Below are 26,500 nucleotides of genomic sequence, written 5' to 3'. Positions count from 1 at the left end.
TAAATCAGTTCGTGTTGAGCTGTCGTAGTGATCGGTCTGAAAAAAATCTTTTAACAAGCAGTGCAAAATAAACTAAGCATATAAAAATAAAGTAAAATAAAAAAAAGTCAGTTATCGGTGTTGTATTGAGGTTTATTGAAACAAACAGCAGCATTTGCTACAAATTTCCATTTAAAGAAATTAAAAGTAAAGCAATTTTTTTTGTTTGTTGCAAAAGAGAGCGATAAATGTTGTGGGAAAAAAATGTTTATCGAGTTGAGCATTTAAAGATTTTTTTTTTTTTTTGGTTTTTTAATTCCAAGAATTGAAATTTTTTAGATTAAATTTTCATGAAATTTAGCTCTTTTTTGAAGGACTTCTCAGAAGTCGATGCAATAAAAAAAGTGAAGTGATTCTTTGTGTGTTTGCAAATAAATTAATTTTTTTTTGAGATAATTTAAGTGAATTAATGAAGATTTTGTGTTTGGGGATTTTAGGAAATTTAATTTGGATTATTTTATAAATTTAAGAATATTTGTCTTAAGATTTTTGGGAAAACAAGAATTTTTGAATTTTTAAATGCGTTTCTTTGAATGAAAATAAAAACAAAATTCCGTCTGAGACTTAATTTAAACTGTTGTACACAAATTAATTAGTATAATTAGGAGATTTGTCTTTTTGGATTTTAAAACTAAAAATATATGAAATTAAAGTCCAAATTCATTGTTGCAAAATTCAGTTTGAATAAATAAATTTAAATTTGAAAGATTTTACAAATTTGAAAATTTTGCAAAATTCTTAAAATTTCAATTTTCTAATATTTTTAAATAAATTTAAATTTTGAAAATGTTGAAAAATTATGTTGAAGACAGTCAGTCCTTAAAGTTCAAATTTTTAATAATTTCAAAAGTTTTCAAATTTAAATTTTTTTAAAATTCTAAAAATTTCAATTTTGATACTTTTATAAGTTTTTAAATTGCAAAAATCTTAAAATTTAAATTTTATAATATGGTAATTTTATTAAATTTTTAAAAAATTATAAAATTTGAAATTTTATTTTTAAATATTCAAATTCTTTCCACTGTTGTGAGTTCTTTTAATTTTAATTCCATCTCATAAATTGCAAAAATTCTTTAACAATTCCAAATATTTGACTGTCATAAATTCCAACTTATTATTTCTCACCTGATCAACATAAAATTAAAGAACATGCACCATAGTGGCTCTGATGACAACACCAATAATTTTCATGTAATTTGATCTGTTAAACTGTCAAAAATTTTATTATTTGTTAATTTTTACGAGTTTCACGCCAAATTCTTCTGAATATAAAACTAGAGAAATTTTTATTTTACGACTTGATTTGAATTGATTTGACAAAAATATCTCAAAATCTTGATGACATAAAAATTAAGAAATCAAATTTCAATTAAATTAAGCATTCAAAATTTGATTAAATGTGAAAATTATTATAAATTTTACAAATTCTATTAAAAGATCAATTTACATTAAAAATTACTTTTAATTCCTCAATTTTCAAGAAAAAAGCTTTTATGATGAGACTCCAGGCCATACAAATTAGTAAAATCTAAAACTGTCTAAAACAAAACGGCATAGTAAGAGAGAAAAATTAATGAATTTGCATTAATTAATTAGCGAGACTTCACGCTCAAATTTTAATTTTTTCTGCTTTATGAGGCTGGCAAATATTTGAAAATTTAAATATTCTTTTTTTTTCTGTGTGTCTTGTCGCAACTCGGACCAGAAACTGATTTTTCTATCGATGAATTGATGACATTAGTCGATATTTTGTTGTTGTTGTTGTTGCTATCAATAATGGTAATTTTGCTGAATATTTTTTTTTCTGACTGATTCATCTGGATTTGTTCCTATTTCATCTGAACTAATCAGTTAAAATTCACAAATTAATTCTCAATAAACAGAAAAGAAACAGAATGAAGGCAAACAAACAAAATCAACAGGTGGCAATCACTCTAAAAATATTTTGTCAATTAAATGTTTCTGATTTCTAACGAAATAAACAATTTTAAGTATTGACGCCAGTTAATAATGAAATATTGGAATTTAATTTTTTTTGCTGTTGTTTTTCTGGTGATGAGACTTGAATTTATTGATGAGGTGAAAATATATTTTTGTTATTGTTTACTGAACTATACCAGTAGGCATACGACGTAGAAATGGTTGAAAATCTGGCTTCAGACCAGAGTAGCTCTGGCTTTAGGCAAGATTCGAGAAAAGCGAAATTCAGACCAGATTCGATAAAATCCGGCCTCAAACAAGGATTCAGATGGTTTTTCGTCAAATTTTTGGTCATTTCTACGCCGTTTGCTCTCCGGGTTTCTTGAAAATTAAGGAAAGAATTTCAATCAATTGAAAATTTGGCAAAATGAGAATATGAGTAAATGATGAAAAGTTTTGATTAAATTGTGAAACAAATTTACTGCTAGATTTTGGATATGACATTTTACATTATGGGGAAGATGATGGGTCAAATTGTTCATCTAGAGGAGAAGAATTGATTGAAGTCCCAAAAATTGTAAAATTTGAAATTTTTTAAGAACCTTAAATTTTTTAATCAAAAAGCATGAAAATTGCTATTTTTTACAATTTTTGATTTGAAAAAAATTGCAAAATTCCAATTGTTGCAATATTATCCAACCCTTGGCAATCAATATGACAATTCAAAAAACACACATCATCGCCGTACAACGCCCCTATTAAAATATCTTCATTAAAAACAAAGCAGAATCAACCCAAACAAAGCACCATTCAGTAGCCTTTACATCTCATTTCTCAATCGCCCTCAAATTTATCGAACGCATATAAAAAATTGAATAACCACTAAAACCAACGTAATTTTTTTTTTATTTTTTGTATGTCAACTTTTTTGTTTTTTTAGTAAACTCATTGCAAAATTTTTAATTTACTGAAAGAGGAAAACGGAAATTGTGGGCGAGCATAAGAAGAAAAAGTTACAGTTTTAATAGTTTTTATATATTTTTTTTTCGTTGAGATGTTTATCAATGTTTTAATCTCTTGTACTTTCACAAGTCACTGGTGATTATTGTCAAGGCAGTTTGAGAATGTTGAATTTATTGATATTTTTTTCGGGTATATGCAAAAATATTGATTAATGTGTGGAGATAAATGATGAATGTTGAGCTGTTTTGGGAGATGAAATGCATAAAAAGAGCTCTGTCTACAATCAGTTCCACAAAGTATTGAATCTACAGCTACAATGTTCTAGAATCTACTGCAACAATTCACAAAATCACTCAATTTCAACTCAAATTTCAAATTTAAATCTCTCAATTATTAATATGCATCATAGCTTAATTGAAATCATAAGTTGAAATCAAAACCAGTCGTATCAATAACTTTTTCAAAACTTTTTTCATTTTCTAGTTCAATGATGAGTGAGAGGGAATGAGACATAAATCAAATGACCATATAAAGTAAAAATTGTATACAGTAAGCGGCATCCATAACATGATATTCACAATTTTTTATATTGCACTCTTATTTTCATCATCTACTCATTCACGTTCATACATTAATTCGGAATGAATTTAGTTCATTGTAAGGCACTTACGCTGCACAAGTGCTAACTATCCCAGTCAATTAAAATCTAATTAGAATTTTATTCTTTCATACTCCGTCAGTAGCTGGTGTAGTAGCTACACATGTTAGTTATTATGAAATTATGTTGAATTTGTAATTTACTTGCTCGAAAAATAAAGTAAAGATTTTTATCAACATTGAAAACTCATTTTTGCCTGTGCAGCAAAAAGTTAAAATAATTCTAGAATAAACTAGTGTATCGGGTAGAAACCCAATGCGGATATATTCACACCGTTCCATAAAAAGTCTCGCGGGTAGGCCAAGCTTCGCTTGGCGAATGTTTGAGGGATCAGAATCCAGCGGGTAGGCCAAGCTTCGCTTGGCGAATGTTTGAGGGATCAGGCTCCAGCGGGTAGGCCAAGCTTCGCTTGGCGAATGTTTGAGGGATCAAGCTCCAGCGGGTAGGCCAAGCTTCGCTTGGCGAATGTTTGAGGGATCAAGCTCCAGCGGGTAGGCCAAGCTTCGCTTGGCGAATGTTTGAGGGATCAAGCTCCAGCGGGTAGGCCAAGCTTCGCTTGGCGAATGTTTGCGGGATCAGGCTCCAGCGGGTAGGCCAAGCTTCGCTTGGCAAATGCTTGAGGAGTTAGACTCCAGTGGGTAGGCCAAGCTTCGCTTGGCACATGTTTGAGGAATCAGGCTCCAGCGGGTAGGCCAAGCTTCGCTTGGCAAATGTTTGAGGAATCAGGCTCCAGCGGATAGGCCAAGCTTCGCTTGGCGAATGTTTGAGGGATCAGGCTCCAGCGGATAGGCCAAGCTTCGCTTGGCGAATGTTTGAGGGATCAGGCTCCAGCGGGTAGGCCAAGCTTCGCTTGGCGAATGTTTGAGGAATCAGGCTCCAGCGGATAGGCCAAGCTTCGCTTGGCGAATGTTTGAGGGATCAGGCTCCAGCGGATAGGCCAAGCTTCGCTTGGCGAATGTTTGAGGGATCAGGCTCCAGCGGGTAGGCCAAGCTTCGCTTGGCGAATGTTTGAGGGATCAGGCTCCAGCGGGTAGGCCAAGCTTCGCTTGGCACATGTTTGAGGAATCAGGCTCCAGCGGGTAGGCCAAGCTTCGCTTGGCAAATGTTTGAGGAATGGCTCCAGCGGATAGGCCAAGCTTCGCTTGGCGAATGTTTGAGGGATCAGGCTCCAGCGGATAGGCCAAGCTTCGCTTGGCGAATGTTTGAGGGATCAGGCTCCAGCGGATAGGCCAAGCTTCGCTTGGCGAATGTTTGAGGGATCAGGCTCCAGCGGGTAGGCCAAGCTTCGCTTGGCGAATGTTTGAGGGATCAGGCTCCAGCGGGAAGCTTCGCTTGGCACATGTTTGAGGAATCAGGCTCCAGCGGGTAGGCCAAGCTTCGCTTGGCAAATGTTTGAGGAATGGCTCCAGCGGATAGGCCAAGCTTCGCTTGGCGAATGTTTGAGGGATCAGGCTCCAGCGGATAGGCCAAGCTTCGCTTGGCAAATGTTTGAGGGATCAGGATCAAGCGGGTAGGCTATGCTTCGCTTGGCGAATGTTTGAGGGATCAGGCTCCAGCGGGTAGGCCAAGCTTCGCTTGGCACATGTTTGAGGAATCAGGCTCCAGCGGGTAGGCCAAGCTTCGCTTGGCGAATGTTTGAGGAATCAGGCTCCAGCGGATAGGCCAAGCTTCGCTTGGCGAATGTTTGAGGGATCAGGCTCCAGCGGATAGGCTGCTTCGCTTGGCGAATGTTTGAGGGATCAGGCTCCAGCGGGTAGGCCAAGCTTCGCTTGGCGAATGTTTGAGGAATCAGGCTCCAGCGGATAGGCCAAGCTTCGCTTGGCGAATGTTTGAGGGATCAGGCTCCAGCGGGTAGGCCAAGCTTCGCTTGGCAAATGTTTGAGGAATGGCTCCAGCGGATAGGCCAAGCTTCGCTTGGCGAATGTTTGAGGGATCAGGCTCCAGCGGGTAGGCCAAGCTTCGCTTGGCGAATGTTTGAGGAATCAGGCTCCAGCGGAGCTCCAGGGCTCATATTTGCAGAATCAATTTTCATACAATGTTCAATGTTTCAAAAAATCATAGAAAACATTGATTTTGAAATTTTGTATGAAAACGAAGGTTTTTTGCTTTTTTAGAAGCAACGGCTGTTCCTGCCATGCCCAAAATCTAATCAGCTCTTCTATATAGCAGCACGGATCGATTGCAAAAAACTAGAAGTCTCAACGACGTCTCGTTATTGAGATTTCTTGCTGATTAACTTGTTTGTTTGTTTGTTTGTTTGCTTGTTTGCTTGCTTACAGAAAGCGAATTTTTCGATTTTCTCAGCAATAACTCAACCAATTTCAAATCTGTTTTTTGATTATGATGAGGAATTCCAGGCACAAACTTTTTGCGATAGAACAAAACTTGCCATTATGCTTAGTTTTGCTGGAAAATCCAAAAAACTGATTTTTCAATCTGAACAAATTCAATACATTCACACGTGAAAACGGTGTGAATATAAAAATTTATTCATGAGAAATTTACTCTTGAATGAGTTATGAGACTAACGAATGTTGATGTTTGCATGATGGAAATTTAATTTTTTTTATTTTTCTACGAAAATTACTTTATTGAGCTTGATGAAAGGTCATCAATTATAAATGACGTTCAAATTGTTGGGGGAAAACTTTTTTGATGCATATTCCGAATAGCACAGATTCGTTGATTGATTTAAAGCGTCAGGCCGGCGCAATTCTACCGGGTTGACAAAACGTTAGAACTAGACACAAACTAAACATTGACTTGCCATCAACCAGTCATCACGTATTTTTGTCCACTCGGGTTTGACTTGATGCTTAATGATGAAATTTTAAATCCGGCATCTTGCCAGAGTCACGCCAGTCTAATGCCATGTTTTTTGATAGATTAATTGACCCCAAACAGGCACATGACGTGGAAAAGCCGAAATTGCGTCTTCAGATCGACTTGATTCTGAATTTAAGCCTGATATTATCTAATTTAGCCTGAAATCAGCGACACATTGACTTTACTCCGGATTTTCTTCAACGTGTGTTGTCCGGGGACTTGTGCTATATTGGTATGTACTGTTAAAATATAACTGCAAAGTAAAATTGCTCGACCAATGTTGTATAAATTCTGTTTGTTAAAAGCACATTTTATTAAAATATTTATGCAGTAACGAAGTTAAAATCCTTTTTTTTTTACATCAACAAACTAAAATATTTCAATAAATATTAAATTCTCAACATTTCGGTACAATAAAGTTTTTGTAAATCGAGTAGATTCTCATTATAAAGTTAGTCAATCAAGTTTTAAATGTGCTTTTATATATATTTGCATTTAAATTTTTAATTTCAGACATTCCCACTCAAATTCAGGACCATTTCTCATTTTGATAAATAATATATAATTTTCACTAAAATTTTAATCTTTAAAAAATTCTGAAATGCAATTTAAAGGAATTTAAAATCTAGAATTTTTGCTAATTGCTCGTAAAATGGAAAAATATTTGAATTATTTTCAAATTATTTACAATTCTTTCTGCAGTAGAAAGACTGAAAATATTTAGGAAGGATTGTAGTTGTGATGAAATATTTAGGGGATCATTCGGTTATTATGCTTTTTAAGGGGGGAGGCGAGGGGGTATACAATTTTTCAAAAACTTAATTTTTGAATGAAAAATTTGTAACACGAAAACAGGGAGAAGAGAAGGGGGGGAGGGTTGTATATTCCAAAAATCCGTTTTTTTGTGTTTAACATACTTAGTGAACGATCCATATTGTATGATATGAAATTTGCAAAAGAGTCATCACTTAACAGTCTGAAATTCCTTTAAAAAGGGACAGCATGCTCTTAACTCATTTTAAATAATGTTGCAATTTAGCAATTTAATTGTAAATTTCTTGTAGGAGTTAAATTTTGATGTTTACATTAGCAATCGATAAATTCCGCACAAAATTTTTTAATGTGAATTAAATAAGTGTGAATTTGACAATTTATTAATCCCCATCGAATCGGCTCCCGTACATGGATATTCTCTAGTATATTAATATCTATTTTGTTATAAAAATTGTCTAATTTACATTTCAATATAGAATGGACCATAGAGGAAGCAGATGAAATTTTGTTTTGGAAAACGATCATTTTTTTTCTATTCACAAAAATTTATCGACTTAAATGAGTCATCGAAACAAAATTCGAGTCTGCTCTGTTTTTAGTGCGGCATCAAGTCTTTTGAAAATTTGATTTTATTATCTGTGTTACTTTTTTTTTGTTGTCAGTGGAGGATGGCTGCTATTTAAAATATAAAAATAGATAAAAGTTCCAAAATAAGATTTTTTTTTTAGATTTTGAAATTTAGATTTCATATTTTATTATAAATTATTGGCCTCGTCAAAATTTTGGCTGTTCTGTTTATTTAATGTGGTTACAAATTTTTAAACAGCGTTTTGAGGCTTTAATCACTGGCATTTAACTTGGTTTATTGTGATTAGATATTAAATGGTTATAAATAGATGAATAAGATCTTTAAAATATTTTTAAGGATTATCGTCAAGTTATTCACAATAAAATTTGGTAATTTTAGATCAAAGGTCTTCTTTTCGTTGAGATACTTAGTGAATTGAAAAGAATATTTTTTAAAAGGTTGAATATTTAATTCAAATTCTATTTCTGAAAAACCAGATTAAGTGATTCAGAAAAATATTTCTTAAATAATATTAAAAGAAATGCTTCTTATATTGCTAATGGTAAATGATTTAAAAGTTTAGGCTATTTTTAGATGGAAATCTGAAATTTTTGATATTTTCAATTGATTCATGCTGTCTAAGAACCCATTTATATTCGTCCTTTAAGGGGTCATCCACAAAGGATTATGATAAAAATATAAAGACTACCTTTAATCGGTCTATTTCATTAGTATCGAGTAGTTCACATCCTAACAGGCAAAAAGCGTGCTTACATGATTAGAAATATCACTCCAGCACCTGAGAGCAGTCTCTTTGCCAGTCTGTCTGCAGCTTCAGATCTTTAGAATCTTTAATATTTTAGATGACAAAATTTAAAGCTTTAATCTTAAAAATAATTCGGATTTTTAGAGATTTTCGAACTTTTCCTATCCAAAAGATTCTCGATCGTCTCCTCAATATCTAATTCATCCTCTAAGTGCCACTGAATTCAATAAATAAATGACTCAACAACATTTTTCAAATATTTTCCAAATATTCTTAAAATACCAATAGCATCACATGATTTATTACCTTTTTTTAACAAAAATAGATGAACAAGCAGCTTTAATTGCTTTCAAAATTCATCAAAATACACTTAATCGAAATTAAACTCTATACTTAATAAACAAAATTAATGAAATCAATTAAAATCTTGACCTTTCAAATTAATAATCTAATTGACGTCTTCTGTACGTCATCGAATTTCCCCTCAAAAATTCTGCTTTTATTTTTACTCAAACTCTTAACAGAATCGATTTCTGTTTGGAATAAATAAAGTGAGTAGCAGTTGTGGATGTGAATGAGTTATTTCTTGTTTTTTTTGAGAGCAAATGAAGAGAATAGACAACAAATACTTCAATTAATATTCATCCCACATCTATATAGTGCATTAAAATTATCTAGAGCTGTATGTAATAATAAAAAAATCAAACTTTTACTTCGTCTGTGATATGAGAGTGGATGTGGATCAAAGTGGAAGTAGATTTAAGTTGGAAATTGTTTGACATGAATGCATGCGGCGCATTGAGTTGACTGTGTTGCTTGAAAATCAAGAACGAGCTTAAATGGACCGCACGATCAGCTCCAAAAGCATTTTCAAGTAGTCAATCACTTCTCCTCCTTAACAGCACTTCCAGTCCACAATGCACCAAAGAACTCCTCGAAACACCTTCAAAACTCAGCTATATAGTGTGAAAATTTCTCCACACACGATGTATATACTTATTATCTACAGGAAATTTCATGAACACAGAGACTTGTCTTCATTTCGGAAGTCTGGCAATTTTTCATTTTTGTCTCACTTATTTCTCATTAAGAGGAAAGAAAAGTATTATTTTTTTTTGGGGAAACATTAATTGAGTTGAATTATTTCCATGTGGTTAATGTACATGCAGTAGAAATTTATTATTATGTGGTATAATGTGGCCTTGAGTGTGTTAAGTTTTCAGATGAAAAGCATGCATTTTCTTCTTTCAAGCAGTGCTTGATTTATTATCGAATGGGTTTAATTAAGATTTTATATTTTAATGAGGGGTTTGGATGCTAAATTCTGGAAATTTGAGTGCAATTTGAGCTTAATTAAGGATTAATTAAGTGGTCTGATTCGCTATATAGTGAGAACAATGAAGAACAAGAATCTTGGGAGGTTTACAATTCGCAAAACAATTTCAAATCCACAAGTATCTCCAATCTCCACTGACTTAGTCTCTAAAATCACATTCTACCCACCAAACACCATCTATATTCATGAGCTTCTTATTTTCGCACATAAATTTGTTTCAACAACAAAGTAACTATCACCAATTGTATTTGTAAACGATCTCCCAAACGAATTACATCATCGGGCCATTTGAGCACCGTTAGGCTTAAGACCAAAATAATGCAAAACATTCAAATCCTTCTCATTTATTTAAGAAATCTCTTCCACTTAATTAATCAAAAAAAGTCAGAAACGAGAACAGTGAAGAGAAGAAACTAAGAACGTCCCACATTTAACAACTGTCTATATACGGCGAAAGAAATTTGCTCTTTTTTATTGCTCTCGTGTCATTTAAAATTAAATTTGCAAAAATAGAAGAGAAGAGAAGGAACAAAAAAAAATATCAGACAACTAACAACTCAATTAGAAGCAATCATAATAAATGTCCATATGAAGTCTTAAAAGAAGTCAGAATGAAATATACACAAAGCGTAAGCCAATAACAATCAGATTGGAGTTGTTTCAGCTATTGTTGAACCTGATTTTTTTTTTTTTTCATTTATATGTGATTAATATTTATGACTGACTACAATAGTCAGTATGAGAACAAAGTAAGCAGAAGTAGAAAAAAGAGAAAATGAATCGGCCGACACAAGAATGGTCAAACACAAAGAGAACGAGTTAATACGGAGATCAGTTTTGCTATTTTGCAAGTCTATCATGGATATTTGGTGGATGTTAGGGTTGGGGTCTCGGGAATGTTCAGATCTATGTAGATTATCAATCCAAAAATTGAATTTGATTCTTAATCCTTAATTTACAACAAATCAATCAAGAAACTGTCCATAAAATGGGTTTAGAGACTGTACCTACCCTCTGCCCCTCCTCATAGGTCTCATCCAATCAACCAGAACCCATTCACATCAGAAGCCCCAAAAGTCAATCTGAACATCAATTCAATACATTTGTTAATCCACCTCAAAGCACAATTTTTCATTCATAACAATTCAGTTGCCAGAACAAAGTTGTAACTACATGAAAAAAGCAGCTTTAATTTAAATAAAAACGTCTTGCTGATCACAGTCGATGTTTTTTTTTATTCTCTGCTTGTTGCGCTTTCTCATTCATTCATTCATCAAAAAAAATTTACGCACATATGTGTTACATGTGTGTGGGCTTCATAATCACTGTTTATTTGTGCCTTCATCATTAATTCACTGGAATTTTTATTTATCGTTATGTTTATCGATAATTTATACATTCTAAATATGAGTCGATAAATTAACATAATATGTAGATGATGGCTCTTTTGTATTTTTAATCAATTATCTAGTTTGTCGTACAAACTTGTTGATAAAAATTAGTTAAATTAAGATGACATCATTATTGGCATCAGTTTGATTATCACAGGTATCGATTATGCATCGACTGTCCAATTTGCTGTAATTTTTAACTTTACCTGGATCACGAACAGCACAAATCGGTTAATTGATTTAAGTCCGGCTCCAGACCGGCGTGACTCTGAATTGGTGCCACATTTAGTTTTAATCCGACACAATGGCAGTGTCGCGACGACCTGGTGCCGCAATTTGCATCGATTAACCGTCTTGTGCTACTTGAGGACAATGATTAGACTGTGGATAATTGATATTTGGATGGAAAGTATTCCAAACTGTTTGTACTCAATTGAAATGGCTGCCATTGCCTATCCCAAGATGATATCAAGCTCCTCTTTTTATCATTGGTTGACGGCATCAAAATGATCAAATCCTGTTGCCACCACGACAAATTATTATCAATAAAAAATCAGTTTCTAAGCACCGGATCAATTAAAGTGTTGCTTTCGGCGTCGCATTGAAATTTTTTCTTTAAAAAATTATGTCAAATTAGGTAAAAATCTGCGTATTGATGAGATTTTTTTATCTCCATCAAGTCTCTTATAAGCTTCTTTATTATGCGTATATTATCATCATTATAAGTTATTAATATTTATTTTTATGATTCCAATAACGAGCATAATACTGTTAAGAAGGGGCATCAAAAGCAACAATAACGATAAATCGTGACAGATTTTTTTATTCTTAATTATCATAATCGGAAGTTGTTGAAAAGTTGAAGATTGTATCAAAAAAAAGACTGTATGATAACCTAAAAATAGATCGATATTTTAATTTATTTATTTGATATAGTTTGCATATCATAAGCACAAATTAGGATAATTAAATAGCGATTGGTTAATTTAAATTTGATCGTAGATTGAGGTGTTATCTACCTAATGCAACAGGATTCTTAAAAAAAATATTTAAGATAATATTTTAGATAATTATAAATTAATTTATTAAGTCACAAGAAGCAAATTTTTTGGAATTTTAAAAAGAATCTGATCAAGTCACAGAACAGCCACTGTGAGATATTCTACATATGCGTCGATGGGGATTCTAAGGAGGAGCCTAAAAGAGATTAAAATCTTTAAGCGAAAAATATGCAAAAATTTATTTTTAACTCTTGTTTATTAAGTATAACATTCAGGATGTCTGTGGACGATTTTTTTAAAATCCGTTAATGAAAAGACGTTTCATTTTTCATATTTTTCGCTCTGATTTTCTTAATTTAGATTATGCAGTTTAGTGAGGTATTTATTCAAAACTGGTTCTTTTGCATTTTATAAGGTCCGAATTCGATTTTGTGGAATTAATTCTGAAATAATACTTACTTACTTACTTGCATAGCTGGCTGTAGAGATCAGTAGTAATTGACTTGTTTTGCTGATCGTACAGATCAATTGGGACCCATGGTCTCACTCAGTTGGCGTCTTAAACTGGCTCTATCGCTAGTTGCCCTTAGAAAATTGCTAATACCAAGTGCTACACAGTCTCTATCAACAGAATCTTTTCAAGAATTCTTTGGTCGCTCTTGCTCTTTTGCAATCTACAAATTCAGGCTTAATTAATGAGAGCTTCACTAGGTCTCTTAACAATCTGTCCTGCCCATCGGAGCCTATTGATTCTTATCATTCTTAAACTAATACAACTGTTGATAAGTCACAGTCAATAAATAGACGTGCCAATACCCAACAACAAACAACAATTTGCAATTCAAAAAAGCTTATCATTCAAGACATGAACCTCTTAAATTCACATTTATTTAACCAGTCAAAGAATTCCGCTAAAAAGATTATAACAATCAAGTTCATAAGAACCGCAATTTAAATTTCAATCCCTACTTATGATAAAATATTATCCTTTCGCAAATTTATTCAACAACAAAGTTTTTTTTTTACTTCTGCCAAACATCTCAAGCATGTATGCTTATATGTATTATATTTTGAGAGTTGAGATGTTGGCGCCACTTGAAAAAAACTGCTAAAGATATGAGACTCACTCGTAATATGTGACATTTAATTGTATGACATTAAAAACTACAGGATTAATATTTAATTTAAATTCATTCGCTACCATCTTACTATCTGTGACTGTCGATCGTCTTCTTCTTCAGCGTCGTTTATTCTTTTTTTGTTAATTTTACAAGAAAGAAGTTCTTCATCTTATTTAACAATTTTTCATTCACTACTTTATAATAGTCAACGGTCGGCAAAAAGCACAATGAACAGAAGAAGAATGATTAGAACAACCTGGTCGTTAGCACGTTTCTTTTATTATCGCATGAAATATGAAATATTATTCTTTTTATTTTCGAAAAGAACTAAAAAAGACAGTGAGATAATTCATTGTACGGCTGTAAAATATTAATCGATAACAGCTACCATTTCGGCGTGTCATTTTTGCCATAAAATCTTCAGAAAATTGGTGCTAATTTCTAGCGACCTGGGAGATTTTTTTCCGGATTTAATGAGTCTTGTTAAAAGTGTGAAAATTTTAATAGAGATATTTATAGAAAATGACGATAGATTTTGACACAATGCGCAGTTATCTATTGGATTAGTTTTAGACTTTAGACATTCTGAAATAACGTATTCTGTATTGATCCTTGATTTGAAAATTGTAGAGCTCGTCAAAATCTGCAGCTCTGCAATCATTTGCAAGCTTTGAGTAACAGCCGAAAACTGAAGACTTGCATATCTAAAATTCAGGAAAGGTGGACCTGTGGTTCATTACTGAACCTTACAAAATGTAAAAAATGCTGTTTAACAGAGTTGGCAGGACTTTGGAGTCCGGGCTCCAAAAGTCCCAAAAGTCCGGACTCCACTTTAAAGTCCTGCCAACTCTGCTGTTTAATATTCTTACTTTTCGTATCCTTAATAAGTTAAATAAATTTGACCTAATTCGTTCTGGAAATTGTGAACCAAAAGATCGGTTTTCTCCAGAATTCTACAGCATTCTCTCGAATTTTCCGCCGATATTTTTGTGAAAGGATCGATGAACATATTTTTGTCGATTTGATCAGTCGACTTTTCGAAGTTCTTTGTCTGTCCTTCGAACATTTATCAAACTCAAACCAAACTAAAATGTTTGCTTATTTCTTTAGATTTAGTCTCGAACCCAGAATCAAGAATTCACACTGAATTCTCTCTTAAACCACTTCAACCTACATTTTACAGACTAGATTAATTAATAATCAGACCTCAATTTCCTGAGAATATGCAAATTCTGAATTCCCCGAATCATTTACATACTAAAAATCTGCTTTCCAATCGGAAATATTCATCCAAACAGATAATTAAGTCTCTAGGTCTGAATGACAAAACAAATAAATTGTCTCACATTCCGAATGAATCATGAATTTCTAAAGATAACAAATAAAAAATATTCCTTAACAATATGCAAAGCTATACATTTGAGATAGTCAACAAATCACAATATGAATATTCACAAAAATATCCATAAACTTCAAAATTCATTCATATTTGCTTAGTCATGATCTAATCGAGTCTAAAATTTCAATTCATATTTGGGTGTCGAAAAGTTTTAATTAATTTTCATTCACAAAAAAAAACAGCGTTAATTTATTCTTTAAGTGCTCAATTCGTAGAAACTATCCAGCAACCGACATTCTTTTCAATTTTCATTTTTTTCTTTTTGAAAAATAGAAGAACGATTTCATTAAATCCACAACAGCAGAATAGTGATGTTCAAAATGCATAAAATAATTGAAAATGGTTAACACTACAAATATGTTGTGAAAAAGTACGAAAAAAAATTAAATTAAGTGAAATAAAACGTAAGAAAAATTTCAATTAAGAACAAAAGTTTAATTAACTTTTATGAAACATTTTTGAGACATAAAATTAAACAGAAAATAGTGAAACAATGTTGTTAATTACAATTTGTGTAATTAAATTTATTCTTTGTGCATCAACGACAAAGGCGCTTGTGGAGCATGAAGGTAAGTTCCTGAAAATATTTTTTTGTCGTTCGATAATCTAATCAGGAAATGACGAGCATTTCTAATTTTATAATTAAATTAGAGTTTTAATGGGGAATTTAATTCAGTGTCCTGTGATTTAATTAATTGAATGTTAATGTTAATTGATACTAATTAGTAAGGGGTAGAGAGGCAGTGACGTTCATTTAAGTATTGTGCTACTGAACCCACCTACCTTTCCCCTAAATTTAGTATTAGTAATTAGAAGAGTATATCGGCAGTAATGTTTATTTAAACATTGTGTTTCAGACCCCTACCTCCTCCCTACCTCTCCTATCCTTGACCCTTCCTATTTCATAGCAAATTAAGCATTCGATATCCTTCGCTGTAAATGCTGTATATCATAATTGAAGTTGAGTTATTGCAAGTTATTGAAGTAACTATCAGGTCAAGTTGAAGCCTTAACTCCCAATCGTGTAATTTCATAATTTATAGCTTAATTCTGTATTGTTCAATACTTTTTAGTTCTCTCATTATTTATCTAAAAACTGTCATGCACAAATCTCATAAATAATTGCAGTGACATTGCAAAAGTTTGTTCCGATTTTAATCTACACAAAAAAATCAGCTGTTTTACATTTCAAACAACATTAACACTCATAAAAGTCATTTAAACTAATTCATTTTAATAAATGCATTAAAATTTTTTTATTTTTTTGTCAAACACGCCTGAAAAATAATTTAAATATTTCAATAATTGTAATGCAATTTACCTCACTTTTTATTTGAATGAATGAAAAATAAACAACGAATGAAAATTATAATTTACAGCATCATGAAGCAGCTATGATTCTATGATATAAACATTGCCATAAATAATTAGCAAACGATAAATTTTGTAGATGAGGAGGAAAAAAAAGCGGCATTTGAATAATGTCATCATCATAAATAATTCATAATATGACATTAGCTTCATCGTTAAGTAGTTGAGGCATTTAGGATATTATTTTTGGAATAAAAAAATATAAACAGCATCAAATGTGATATGTTACAGATATAAAGCTTGATATATAAATTAAGAATATATTTTTATCTATATTAACCCCAAAATACATCTTAATGAATGAATCGAGACATCCATTAAATTCTTTTATGATCAGTCTTGATATTTAGAATATTTTTAAGCCATGGGGTTGGAAACTGGGGATGGATGGGGTCTGGTGTGGGTTTAAATGATCGTATTTGAACTTAAATGTCACTCTCTAATCAGCAAGTGGGGGGGGGGGGGTTTTCTTGAGATTTTTAAAACCGGGAAAACCCCCCTGACTACACATCTACCCTACCCCTTGAATCCACGAACGGAAATAACTACTTATCGAAAAATTATTCATTCAACTTAATCCATTTTAATTCTTTTGTTTTTTACCAAATTTATTTTTGAGCTTTAACATTAAATTTTTTTCTCTGTTCTCAAAGGATTTTATTCAAACAAATTAAGCGATGCGCATCTCACAGTTCCAAGAAAAGTAAATAGCTTTGGTGATCATTTATCACACGATTTGAGGCATCATCATGAACACAATCATTATAACGACAGCACAGGGGAGCCTGATGACCATGCTGTGCATTATCATGTTGATATTCATAATGAAACTTTACATTTAGAATTAGAGTAAGTCTAGTCGCCATGGCTGATTGAAATCCTCAATTAATCATGTTTAAAATTTGCTTTTTTTTCACAATTTAGACCTTCGACAAGATTTGTCGCGCCACTTATGGTTGTCGAGCGTCATAAGAGAGACTTAAGAACACAACATAAACGTCCACAGAGACACACACAGTGCCATTATCAAGGGAAAGTTCGTGGTCATGAAAATTCACATGTTGCAATATCAGCTTGTAACGGATTGGTAAGGAAAAAATAAATATATTCCAACTATAATGTCTATCTAATCCTCTTTTCATTGATTAGCTATAAAATTTAGTCTTTTATTGCTAAGCAAATTATCTAATTAATTATTCAGTCGTTAGTCGTCTCATTTCTTTTAGTTTTTTGTTGTTTTGTTGAATTTAAAGATGATTTGTTGATTGTTTGAATGAGTTTTGATGGATAGATTTTTTTGAGCTGATTAGCATGGATGTCTCACTTTTAAACTTCTTGGGGTACAACCGGCTCTTATGAAAAACCCAAGAATCATTTTTAAAACTGCCTAGCTGCTGTTGTTAGGCTATTTATACTGGGTGGCACGAACATCACCACGAGTTTGTTGAAGCATTGTCGTTTTTACGTTAAGACGCGAAATGGCTCTGATGGCAACGTATCAACTGATTTTCATCCATTTTTCCTGCAAAAAAGCAATTTGCTGTATTGTCATGCCAGTTTGGAGTCAAATTTGTCAAAAATATCTTTACAATTCATTTTGGGTTGTCAATTGAATCCTGAAAGGCACACGATGTAGATATGGCCTAAAATTTTACTCCAGGCTAGCGTGGCTCTGATTCTAGACCAGATTAGATAAAATCTGAACTCAAATAAGACTCTAGTGACTCTAGAGTGAGATTTTTGGCCCTGACTACGTTGTGTGCTTTTCAGGATTCGCCATTAACTTGCAAAAAACAGCCATAGAAACTATATCAAACCATCAATTCTATAGAATGATTTTGCATTATTTTAAAACAGTTTGTTTTATTAATAATTTTTCCAAACTCGTGTGATAACTTTACGATGTGTGGGAAACTATAAAAAAAAAATCCAAAAATCTCTTCTTCTTTTAATTATTAAATTCACCTTGACGTTATGCGATGTGGCGCCATCGAGAAAGAAGACTCAACAAATAATAATAATAAGCAGCTTAGTCCATCAGTAAAAGAAATTTTATCTCAAATGTTTAAATCTTCTTTTAATTGATAAAGTTTTTTTTTTGTCACAAGCGTGTTGCTTCATTCAATTTTGTCTTAAGACCTTTTTTTTGTGTGTTGAATTGTCGTTCTGCTTGGAAGCTCGTGTTGTTGAGGAATAAAAATTGGTGATTAAAAAAATTGTGGTTCATTAATTATGGAACGAAATGATGTTGATAATTTGTAATGGTAAACCCTTTAGCAAGGTTAAATTGACTGACTAAATGTGAGTTAAATTTAATGAGATGAGATTAAGAAAAGAAAATTCTTTATTAAGGAATTTGGTTTGATGACCTGAAGGGAATTTTTGATTGTTGTCATTAAAGTCTGCAATTTTAAGGGGATATAAGTTATAAAATATTCGATTATGTGTTAAGCTGCTAAAGAATCTGATAGAATACACGACAACGCGGACGAGATGAGAATGTGATGGAATTTCCCGTTCCGTTCCGTGTTCCGGATAATATTCGAACCCAGGATATCGTGAAAGCCTAGAATCTACCTTAACCCAATCATAACAAATCTTCCATAACCTTTAAATTCCAAAATACTTTCAAAATTTACTCAATTCAAACATCCTCAATTTATTTTACAAATCTACGCAAATCCACACCTAACAGCGTAAGACTTTTAATTATCCAAACAATTTCTGAGCCAACAATTCTAAAAACATACTTCAGGAAACGAAAAAATTCACCGAATAGAATTCAGTCAGCAAATATTTATTTTTGCCACTATCTTACTTATCACACTTCAATCGCTTTTATTTGATTTGATTATAAATGATTCAAACTCATCAGACATAAATTTGCATTTTACATCACTCAGTAAAGTGTAATAAAAAAGATTTGTCTTCTTTAAATTAGTCTTGAATAAATATTTTGGAACGATTTGTGGATGAAGAAATGTTGTGGTGAATCTGTCTGTCAGTTGGATGATCCTGCAAGCTTAGAATCTTATGAAATGTCGAATTTATGAACTTATGAAAATGTGTGAATTGTTCGAGCATGTTTGACCTTTGAATGAGTTTCCAGACTAAAATTTACCCAAAAATCCTGAAATTTTCTGTTGATTGCAAGTCCAGACAATCAAAATGCGCTTAGACTTCCAATAAACCAACCCCAAAAATAATCAAATCACCTAACTTATTCATATTTTTTTATTACCCGTATATCATCTTATTAATCAAATCAGAGTGGCTATATTCGCACCAATAAAAATGAATATCTCATTGAGCCATCAAAGAATCATAAAATCAGTGAGAATGGACATCCACATGTCATATTTCATCGTTCGGCAGTGAAAAATAACAATAATAATGAAGTTGAGAAGAAAGGTACACAAAAGAAGCGTCGAAAGAGAAAGAAGCGCCATCATTCGAGTAATTGCGGTACGAGAGAGCCAAGACGATTAAGTGAAACTAAAATTGAATGGCAACCGCAAGGAAAGGTAAGAAATTCAATGAAATTTTTAGTAATCAATAAGAAACCATCAATTAAATAAATAAGACGAATTTCCAAAGAGTTTTATTACTAGGTTATCGTTCAAGGTGGTCGAAAAGTTAGAAATCATCACAACCAGCATCAACAGAAAAATAAAAATCATCAGAAAAATACCAAGAAACGACATACCCGTTCTGTCGTGACACCACGTCATGTTGAAGCATTAGTTGTTGCTGATCAAACGATGGTGCAATTCCATGAAGGTAGTGATGTCGATGTTGAGGCATACTTACTCACAATTATGAATATGGTGTCAGCATTATATAAAGATCCCACAATTGGCAATTCAATTCAAGTTGTGGTTGTCAAGATTATATTACTCGACGAAGAAGAATCGTATCAAGATTTAAATGTGACCCATGTCGCGCAAACGACTTTGGATAGCTTCTGCAGGTAAAGAAAAATGTTTATTTTTGTTCTCTTATTTTTGTGAATATAAATAATTTATAATGCATCTGTTGTGTCTTAATATATCAACATTAAAATATCTTTTTATTTTTATATTGAAACTAATCTTTTTATACAGATGGCAACGATCATTGAATCCAAAGCAAGATGAAGATCCTCATCATCACGATGTTGCAATTTTGGTGACGAGAAAAGACCTTTGTGCTGCGTCTGGATGCTCAACTCTTGGTAAGGATTTCTGTGTGATTTTATTTCATTTTTTGATATTTTATTCGGCATTGATTTTGGCATAGATGCCAATATATAAATAATAAAGTCTAGACATCCTTTTATTGCTACATCCGTTAAATTCTTTTGAATTATGTCCAACGCACAGTCTCTAATTTAGATGTCTATTTATCTTTCCATCACTAACAGGCGTTGCAAATGTCGCTGGAATGTGTCGTGCTGATAGGTCATGTTCAGTAAATGAAGACAATGGAATTACATTGGCGCATACAATTACTCATGAATTGGGACATAAGTGAGTTGCTTTTGTAAAGATACATGATGTTGATATTTGTATCCCATTTGGATATACTTTGATAAACATTGCCATACATATCTGATCTCTATTAAACTTTTGTTTACCAAACAGTTTCGGGATGTATCACGATACATTGAAAACAGGATGTGACAAACGGAGCGGTTCAATATTGCATATTATGACCCCGAGCTTTGAGATCGATACAGTACAGGTTTCATGGTCAAATTGTAGTCGTCGTGATATAACACACTTCTTGGAGTAAGTATTATTTTTTATGAAATTTTCATGCTGTCTGAAGTGTCCTTAGAATAAGTTTAACTAGAATTTTTCATAAAAAAATCTCTTTGTTCTGCACTTAACAAGTCATCAAGTATTATATTAAGATAAAAAATATTCTCAAGGGATTCATCTCCAAACTAATAAATTATGGATGTCATAAAGTCGTTCCGTTAACTCAGTGTAATGCATTCATGCAATAGAAATTTCCCATAGAAACGTTTCATGACTTTTAAGTGTCATCAAGAAAAAAATATTTTTTTCTTCATTTTCAACACTTCAAATAATAATTCCATGTAATTTTCCATCCATTCAGTCAAGGATTAGGAAAATGTCTTGAAGATGCACCGTCGGAGACAGAATACACTTATCCTGACTTACCACCAGGTGCAATGTACAATGCAGATCTACAATGTAGATTACAATTTAATACAACAGATGAAGATATCAAAATGTGCTCACAATTAGATGAAATATGTTCGCAACTGTGGTGTATGATAAATGGAACATGTACGACTTTATTACGACCGGCTGCACCTGGCACGAGATGTGGAAAACATAAGGTAAAGAATTAATTCAATAAGTTTTCTAATATGTCATATATGCTTGAATTAACAATAACTTAACTTACTTCCAGTGGTGCCAAGATCAAAAATGTGTTGATATTGAAGATCTTCCAGCACCAGTTGAAGGTGGATGGGGAAATTGGTCTGAATGGGGACCATGTTCTCGGGCATGTGGTGCTGGAATATCAATCCAAACAAGATCATGTGACCATCCAGCACCAGCATTTGGTGGTGAATTTTGTATTGGTGAGAGAGCTCGTTACAAGACATGCAATATTGCCAAATGTCCTGATGATGAACCAAGCTTCCGAGCACAACAATGTTCAAAGAAGAACAGTGTTCCAATTAAGGATCGATACTTCACATGGCTACCTTATTTAGATATTCACGAGCCATGTAAGCTATACTGCACAGACAAAGAGGATACATTCATTCAAGCATTTGAAAATGTTGCGGACGGGACACCATGTAAGATTGGAACTAATGACATGTGCATCTCTGGTATTTGCAAGGTAAATAAATTTTATCCATGTCAGGCATTCCAAAGAATTAAATAACTTATTAAAATTCTAAACAGCGCATCGGTTGCGATTGGATTGTTGACTCAAACACCACCGAAGACCAATGTGGCGTATGTGGTGGAACTGGTGAGACATGTACGACTGTCAAGGGTGAATTTACTGAAAAAATTAACGTATCCGATGGATACTATGAAATTCATCTCGTACCATCTGGTTCACGTCACATTTCAATCGAAGAAATGGGACCGTCGAAAAATTATATTGCAATTGGTAAAGCAGACTCGAAAAATTTCTACTTGAATGGTGATCGATTGATTGAGATGCCTGGAGAGTACAATATTGCTGGCTCAGTGGGACTGTATGAAAGAGAAGCGGAACTTGAGAAAATGATAATTCCCGGTCCAATAAAGTATGACATTGCAATCTATGTGAGTAATATGAAATGTATCAGTTCTTGTGCTCTTGAAATCAATTGTATCATTCGAATGAATCTGTTCTCATTTATTTCCATTTTTCCAAACATATTTTCCACATCTAGATTATATTTAGAGGAAAACAAAAGAATCTTGGCATCAAGTACGAATATACATTACCATCAAACTCAACAGATGAAAATATATTTTACTGGAAACTTTCCGACTTTACACCCTGCTCGAAGACATGTGGCGGTGGCATTCAATATCGTCATGCTGTTTGTTATAAAAGGTATGAAGGCATTGTAGAAGACAAATATTGTTGGTCTAATGCGGAAAATAAAAAACCGGAAGCTGTAAATCGTACGTGCAATGATGAATCATGTCCTGCTGACTGGTGGATTGGACCATGGCAACCGTGCTCGGTGACATGTCAGAGAATTGGTAATAAAAACAATTTTTTTTCATCCTACACATGTGCTTGATATTTTTTGAAAATTTTTCACAGGCGACAAACATAAGCCAATGAAGAGACGTACAATATTATGCATTGACCATAATGAAATAGCCTTACCTGCGGATCAATGTGATGAGAATACACGTCCACATGAGGTTGAGCAATGTAGTGTCGTACTTCCACAATGTCACATTGATGATAATATTCATAATGATTTATCATTCAATCATGATTATGATGATAAATATAGTGATAATGAAATTCCTTATGAATTTTAGACTTATTCAAAAATTATGTGAACGGAACTAACAAGACAAGATACTTTTTTTCATAAATTATGAATGAATTTAATATATATTATATTCTTTTGTGAGAAAAAAATAAAATAAAGTTATAAAATATTTTTTTTGGCCATAAATCTCAAGTGCTCGGCGCTTTGATTCCACAAAGTGTTTTTGGTGCTTCTGAGAAACTTAATATTGCATGTTGTTAATCTCTTGTGGGAAATTTTGACAGGATTTATCAGACATTTTTTTGGATAATGATATGTGAACATTGTGTGAGGTTAATTATGTTCAATTGATAAGAGGGGGTAGGTGGGGATGATGATTTAGACGGATTTAAACATATTCAAGTAAATTTATGCTTTACTATTAAATGAACTAACATTGTCTGACTGTGCATCTATTTAGAGTGACTTTATTCAATTGTCCTATTGTAAAACAATGGTTTGAGCTGTCTAGTCCTTCTGGAGAAAAGGGGATTAAGAAGCAATATTCAAAAATGAGTCAAATTCAAGTATCACATATATCTTGCTTGAAGGGCGCAATTTTTTGAGCTGGAGACACTGCTATTAAGTATCACATAGTCGTAAGTTCACCATCACGTCCTACTGTCAATTTGGAAACATACCAGCTCCGAATCGACTAGATTGTACTCTTCGGGTAGCAAATTGAACGATTCCATGTTTTATCAAAAGAAATCCCTAACAGACAATGAGCATACCTCCTTACTTACTTACTACTTTGACTGCGGCAAACGGGGATTTCCGTGTTTAGAAAATGTCTGTAGACAGATCCATCTATTGATAACTTCTGCCAGTTCGGAATATTGAGAATCAAAGCGTCTTTATCAACCCATTTAATCCAGAAACAGACAATGAGCATACTTGCTTAAAATAGTATACTCAAGAGTACACAACCAAGCATGCCCGTTGTTTGCTCAGGAATCATAAAAAATCGAAAATTCCTCCCAAAAATTCTGATAAAATTTCCCACAAGAGTGCTAATAATTTATACCACAGTATTCTTTCGTGTATAAAACGTATACATTCATAATGTAAATGTTATAAATCTTTAAAGCACACATTATTATTATTAAAATATTATCATACCAACATCATTATTAATAGATATTTTATTTTTTTATCGTACAATAATATTTTTTGTCACATTTACACATTTACATCTCTGTTACACTCTCCTCTTCTTTTTATATTTTTTATATTATTTTGGTTCTGATAAAATTTATCGCGCTCTTGTAATACAAATGTCATTATAATGTGCCTACTAAAAAAAGATTGTCAACCAAAATTTATATTTTTTTATTGTTTTATATGAAAAAAATTACAAACTGAATAAAATAAGCTTCGAATGATGTTGCCCAAAAACGAAAAAACCTTAATTGTTTCACTCATAAATGAATATAGATATGGATTAAGTGCACAATTCAGGAGCGCAAGATTTCCAAATCCAAAATATAAATGCCAATAATTATGGTCATTTGACGTGGTATTTAGTTGATAGATTAGATACATCCATGTTGGTAAACGACATATGAAGAAAACGGACATTAGCAATAAAATCACTCGAAATAATCGCTCTTGACGTTGCTTCCTTTCAGAACATCCTGTTGACATTTCATTCAATGTAGGACTTGATTGACTGTTGGCATTTGAAGATGGCATTGAAGGCATAGAATTTGTGGGAATTGACGATGTTGATGCTTTGGTATGACGGCGGATCCAAATTGCTCGTGCAACTACAGCATTCATCCATATAAATGTTATTACAAGTGGTGCAAATATGAATGAAAATATGATCGAGAAGAAGTATGCATTTTGATCCTGAAATTAAATTACAATGCATAATAATTGAACCTTTATACCAAATATATTTATATTCTACCTTATTGCTGGCACATATTGTTCCAACATAATAAGTAAGTTCCTCATTTTCATACTTTGGAAGCGGTACAACATAGAGCTTATAGAACTGATAAATTGCAATCATTGGTGATGATATGCCAGCAGCCATTCCCCATATGAGAACACAACAGGTAAGACAAAATAATTTTCCTGGTTCCCATTGACTTTTTGCTATTCTTACAACAGCCATATAACGATCCATGGCAATGCATACAAGTAATATGCTGTTGACTAAAATTGCTAACGTTTGCAAGAATGGTAGTACTGCACATGCTAGTGATCCAAGAACCTGTGGGAATAAATGGTTTAAGGAGGATGTTTGTGGATAGAACGCAGTTTTATGACTATAAATAGAGTCTAGTCTTAGACAAAATGAGCACAATGTAACACTCATTTATCAAGTCGCACCAACACGAAAAAGACATCCTTTAAACTTCAGGATAATATATCTCAGTGACCAGTTTTTTGCCTTAGTATACTCACCCACAGAGCTGATTGTGTGATAAACAATCTCGGTAAATAAACTATTGAAGTAACTTGCACATACATTATGTCACTGATGGCAAGTGATATTAAGCAAGTCCGGAAGAGCAATCTCTGTTTCCTAAATTAGAAAAAAATGAATTTCATGCATTGTCCTCGACCAAAAAAGCTACAACTTCTGTTTTTCTCATTTTCAATTATCTCACCTGGTGAAATTCACATAAAGGACCAAAACATTTCCCAAATATGCTACCGTACATATGATAGTGGTAAGAACAAAAAATAAAATTCTTTCTCTTTTTGATAGCGGTGAAACGGCAGTTTCCCATACGATAACAAAACTTGCATCTAATACATCCTCGTCAAAGCGACTCACATTTTTTTGTATATCAGCGAAATTAATTTTGAAGTCTATGGAATTGCTGTGATTGCAAAATAAATCAATACTGTGAACCATTTCTTTCCTATTCTAACAGAAAACGTATTTTTTGCGTGAATAGGAAGAAAATAATCAGAACTGAATGAAAAGCTAATATTGAATGTATAGGAACTGAAAAAAAAATCGTCGTTTAACATGATGTAGAGATTGTATGCAAGGGTTGATGACTTTTTAGATATGAAATATATGTGTTATTTTTGAGGGGTGAGAAGGTGTGGATCAAACGTTTCTTGCAACTTATTTACTTTGCTGACCATGCTGGTCAGTTGTGAACCATTGGCCCAAATTTAAGGAATTTATTTCGATTTGATCGAAGTTATTTGAACAATGTTCCTTTGTAAGATCAGTACCCAAGTTTAACAATACGGTTAACCGCAATTTCGCAATAAAAAGGATCGACATCAGCCGTATCGATTCCATCAAGTCCACTAAGCGTCTAACAGTTAATACGTCAACGTACCAGTGCGAGCAAATCATTCTGTTCGAGGAAATCAC

General features: G+C 32.9%; 2 protein-coding genes across 2 annotated transcripts; one reads left to right on the top strand and one right to left on the bottom strand.

Annotated features, from left to right (window-relative positions):
• AdamTS-B (ADAM metallopeptidase with thrombospondin type 1 motif B) lies at nt 1-24,470 on the top strand. The gene is made up of 14 exons (XM_070646990.1): nt 1-186; nt 15,036-15,331; nt 16,787-16,982; nt 17,058-17,220; nt 19,403-19,657; nt 19,745-20,103; nt 20,237-20,346; nt 20,536-20,641; nt 20,756-20,902; nt 21,237-21,483; nt 21,558-21,998; nt 22,064-22,435; nt 22,546-22,864; nt 22,929-24,470. Exons 2-14 carry the CDS (start codon nt 15,256-15,258, stop codon nt 23,153-23,155), a joined length of 3,018 nt encoding a protein of 1,005 aa, XP_070503091.1. The 5' UTR covers nt 1-186; nt 15,036-15,255; the 3' UTR covers nt 23,156-24,470.
• Nucleotides 24,267-26,089, bottom strand: LOC139095606 (orexin receptor type 2-like). Its single transcript, XM_070646991.1, has 4 exons — nt 25,773-26,089; nt 25,567-25,687; nt 25,064-25,372; nt 24,267-25,002 (listed from the first exon to the last, which is right to left on the bottom strand). The coding sequence occupies exons 1-4, from the start codon at nt 26,021-26,023 to the stop codon at nt 24,481-24,483; spliced, it is 1,203 nt and encodes a 400-aa protein (XP_070503092.1). The 5' UTR covers nt 26,024-26,089; the 3' UTR covers nt 24,267-24,480.
• Nucleotides 26,090-26,500: the final 411 nt, after the last annotated feature.

Source organism: Chironomus tepperi, unplaced genomic scaffold (assembly GCF_022539635.2).
Source record: "Chironomus tepperi strain 1889 unplaced genomic scaffold, CSIRO-AGI_Ctep_v1 contig_367, whole genome shotgun sequence".
NCBI classification, from domain to species: Eukaryota; Metazoa; Arthropoda; class Insecta; order Diptera; family Chironomidae; genus Chironomus; species Chironomus tepperi.
This window is presented reverse-complemented; position numbering and strand designations above follow the sequence as displayed.

Excerpts from the sequence above, each read along its gene's own strand:
- AdamTS-B (XM_070646990.1), top strand. The coding sequence starts at position 15,256 with ATGTTGTTAATTACAATTTGTGTAATTAAATTTATTCTTTGTGCATCA. Across the intron at positions 20,347-20,535 it reads GTCTGGATGCTCAACTCTTG|GCGTTGCAAATGTCGCTGGA; the intron begins GTAAGGATTTCT and ends CATCACTAACAG. Across the intron at positions 21,484-21,557 it reads CGAGATGTGGAAAACATAAG|TGGTGCCAAGATCAAAAATG; the intron begins GTAAAGAATTAA and ends ACTTACTTCCAG.
- LOC139095606 (XM_070646991.1), bottom strand. The coding sequence starts at position 26,023 with ATGGTTCACAGTATTGATTTATTTTGCAATCACAGCAATTCCATAGAC. Across the intron at positions 25,688-25,772 it reads CTTTATGTGAATTTCACCAG|GAAACAGAGATTGCTCTTCC; the intron begins GTGAGATAATTG and ends TTTCTAATTTAG. Across the intron at positions 25,373-25,566 it reads TCACACAATCAGCTCTGTGG|GTTCTTGGATCACTAGCATG; the intron begins GTGAGTATACTA and ends TTATTCCCACAG.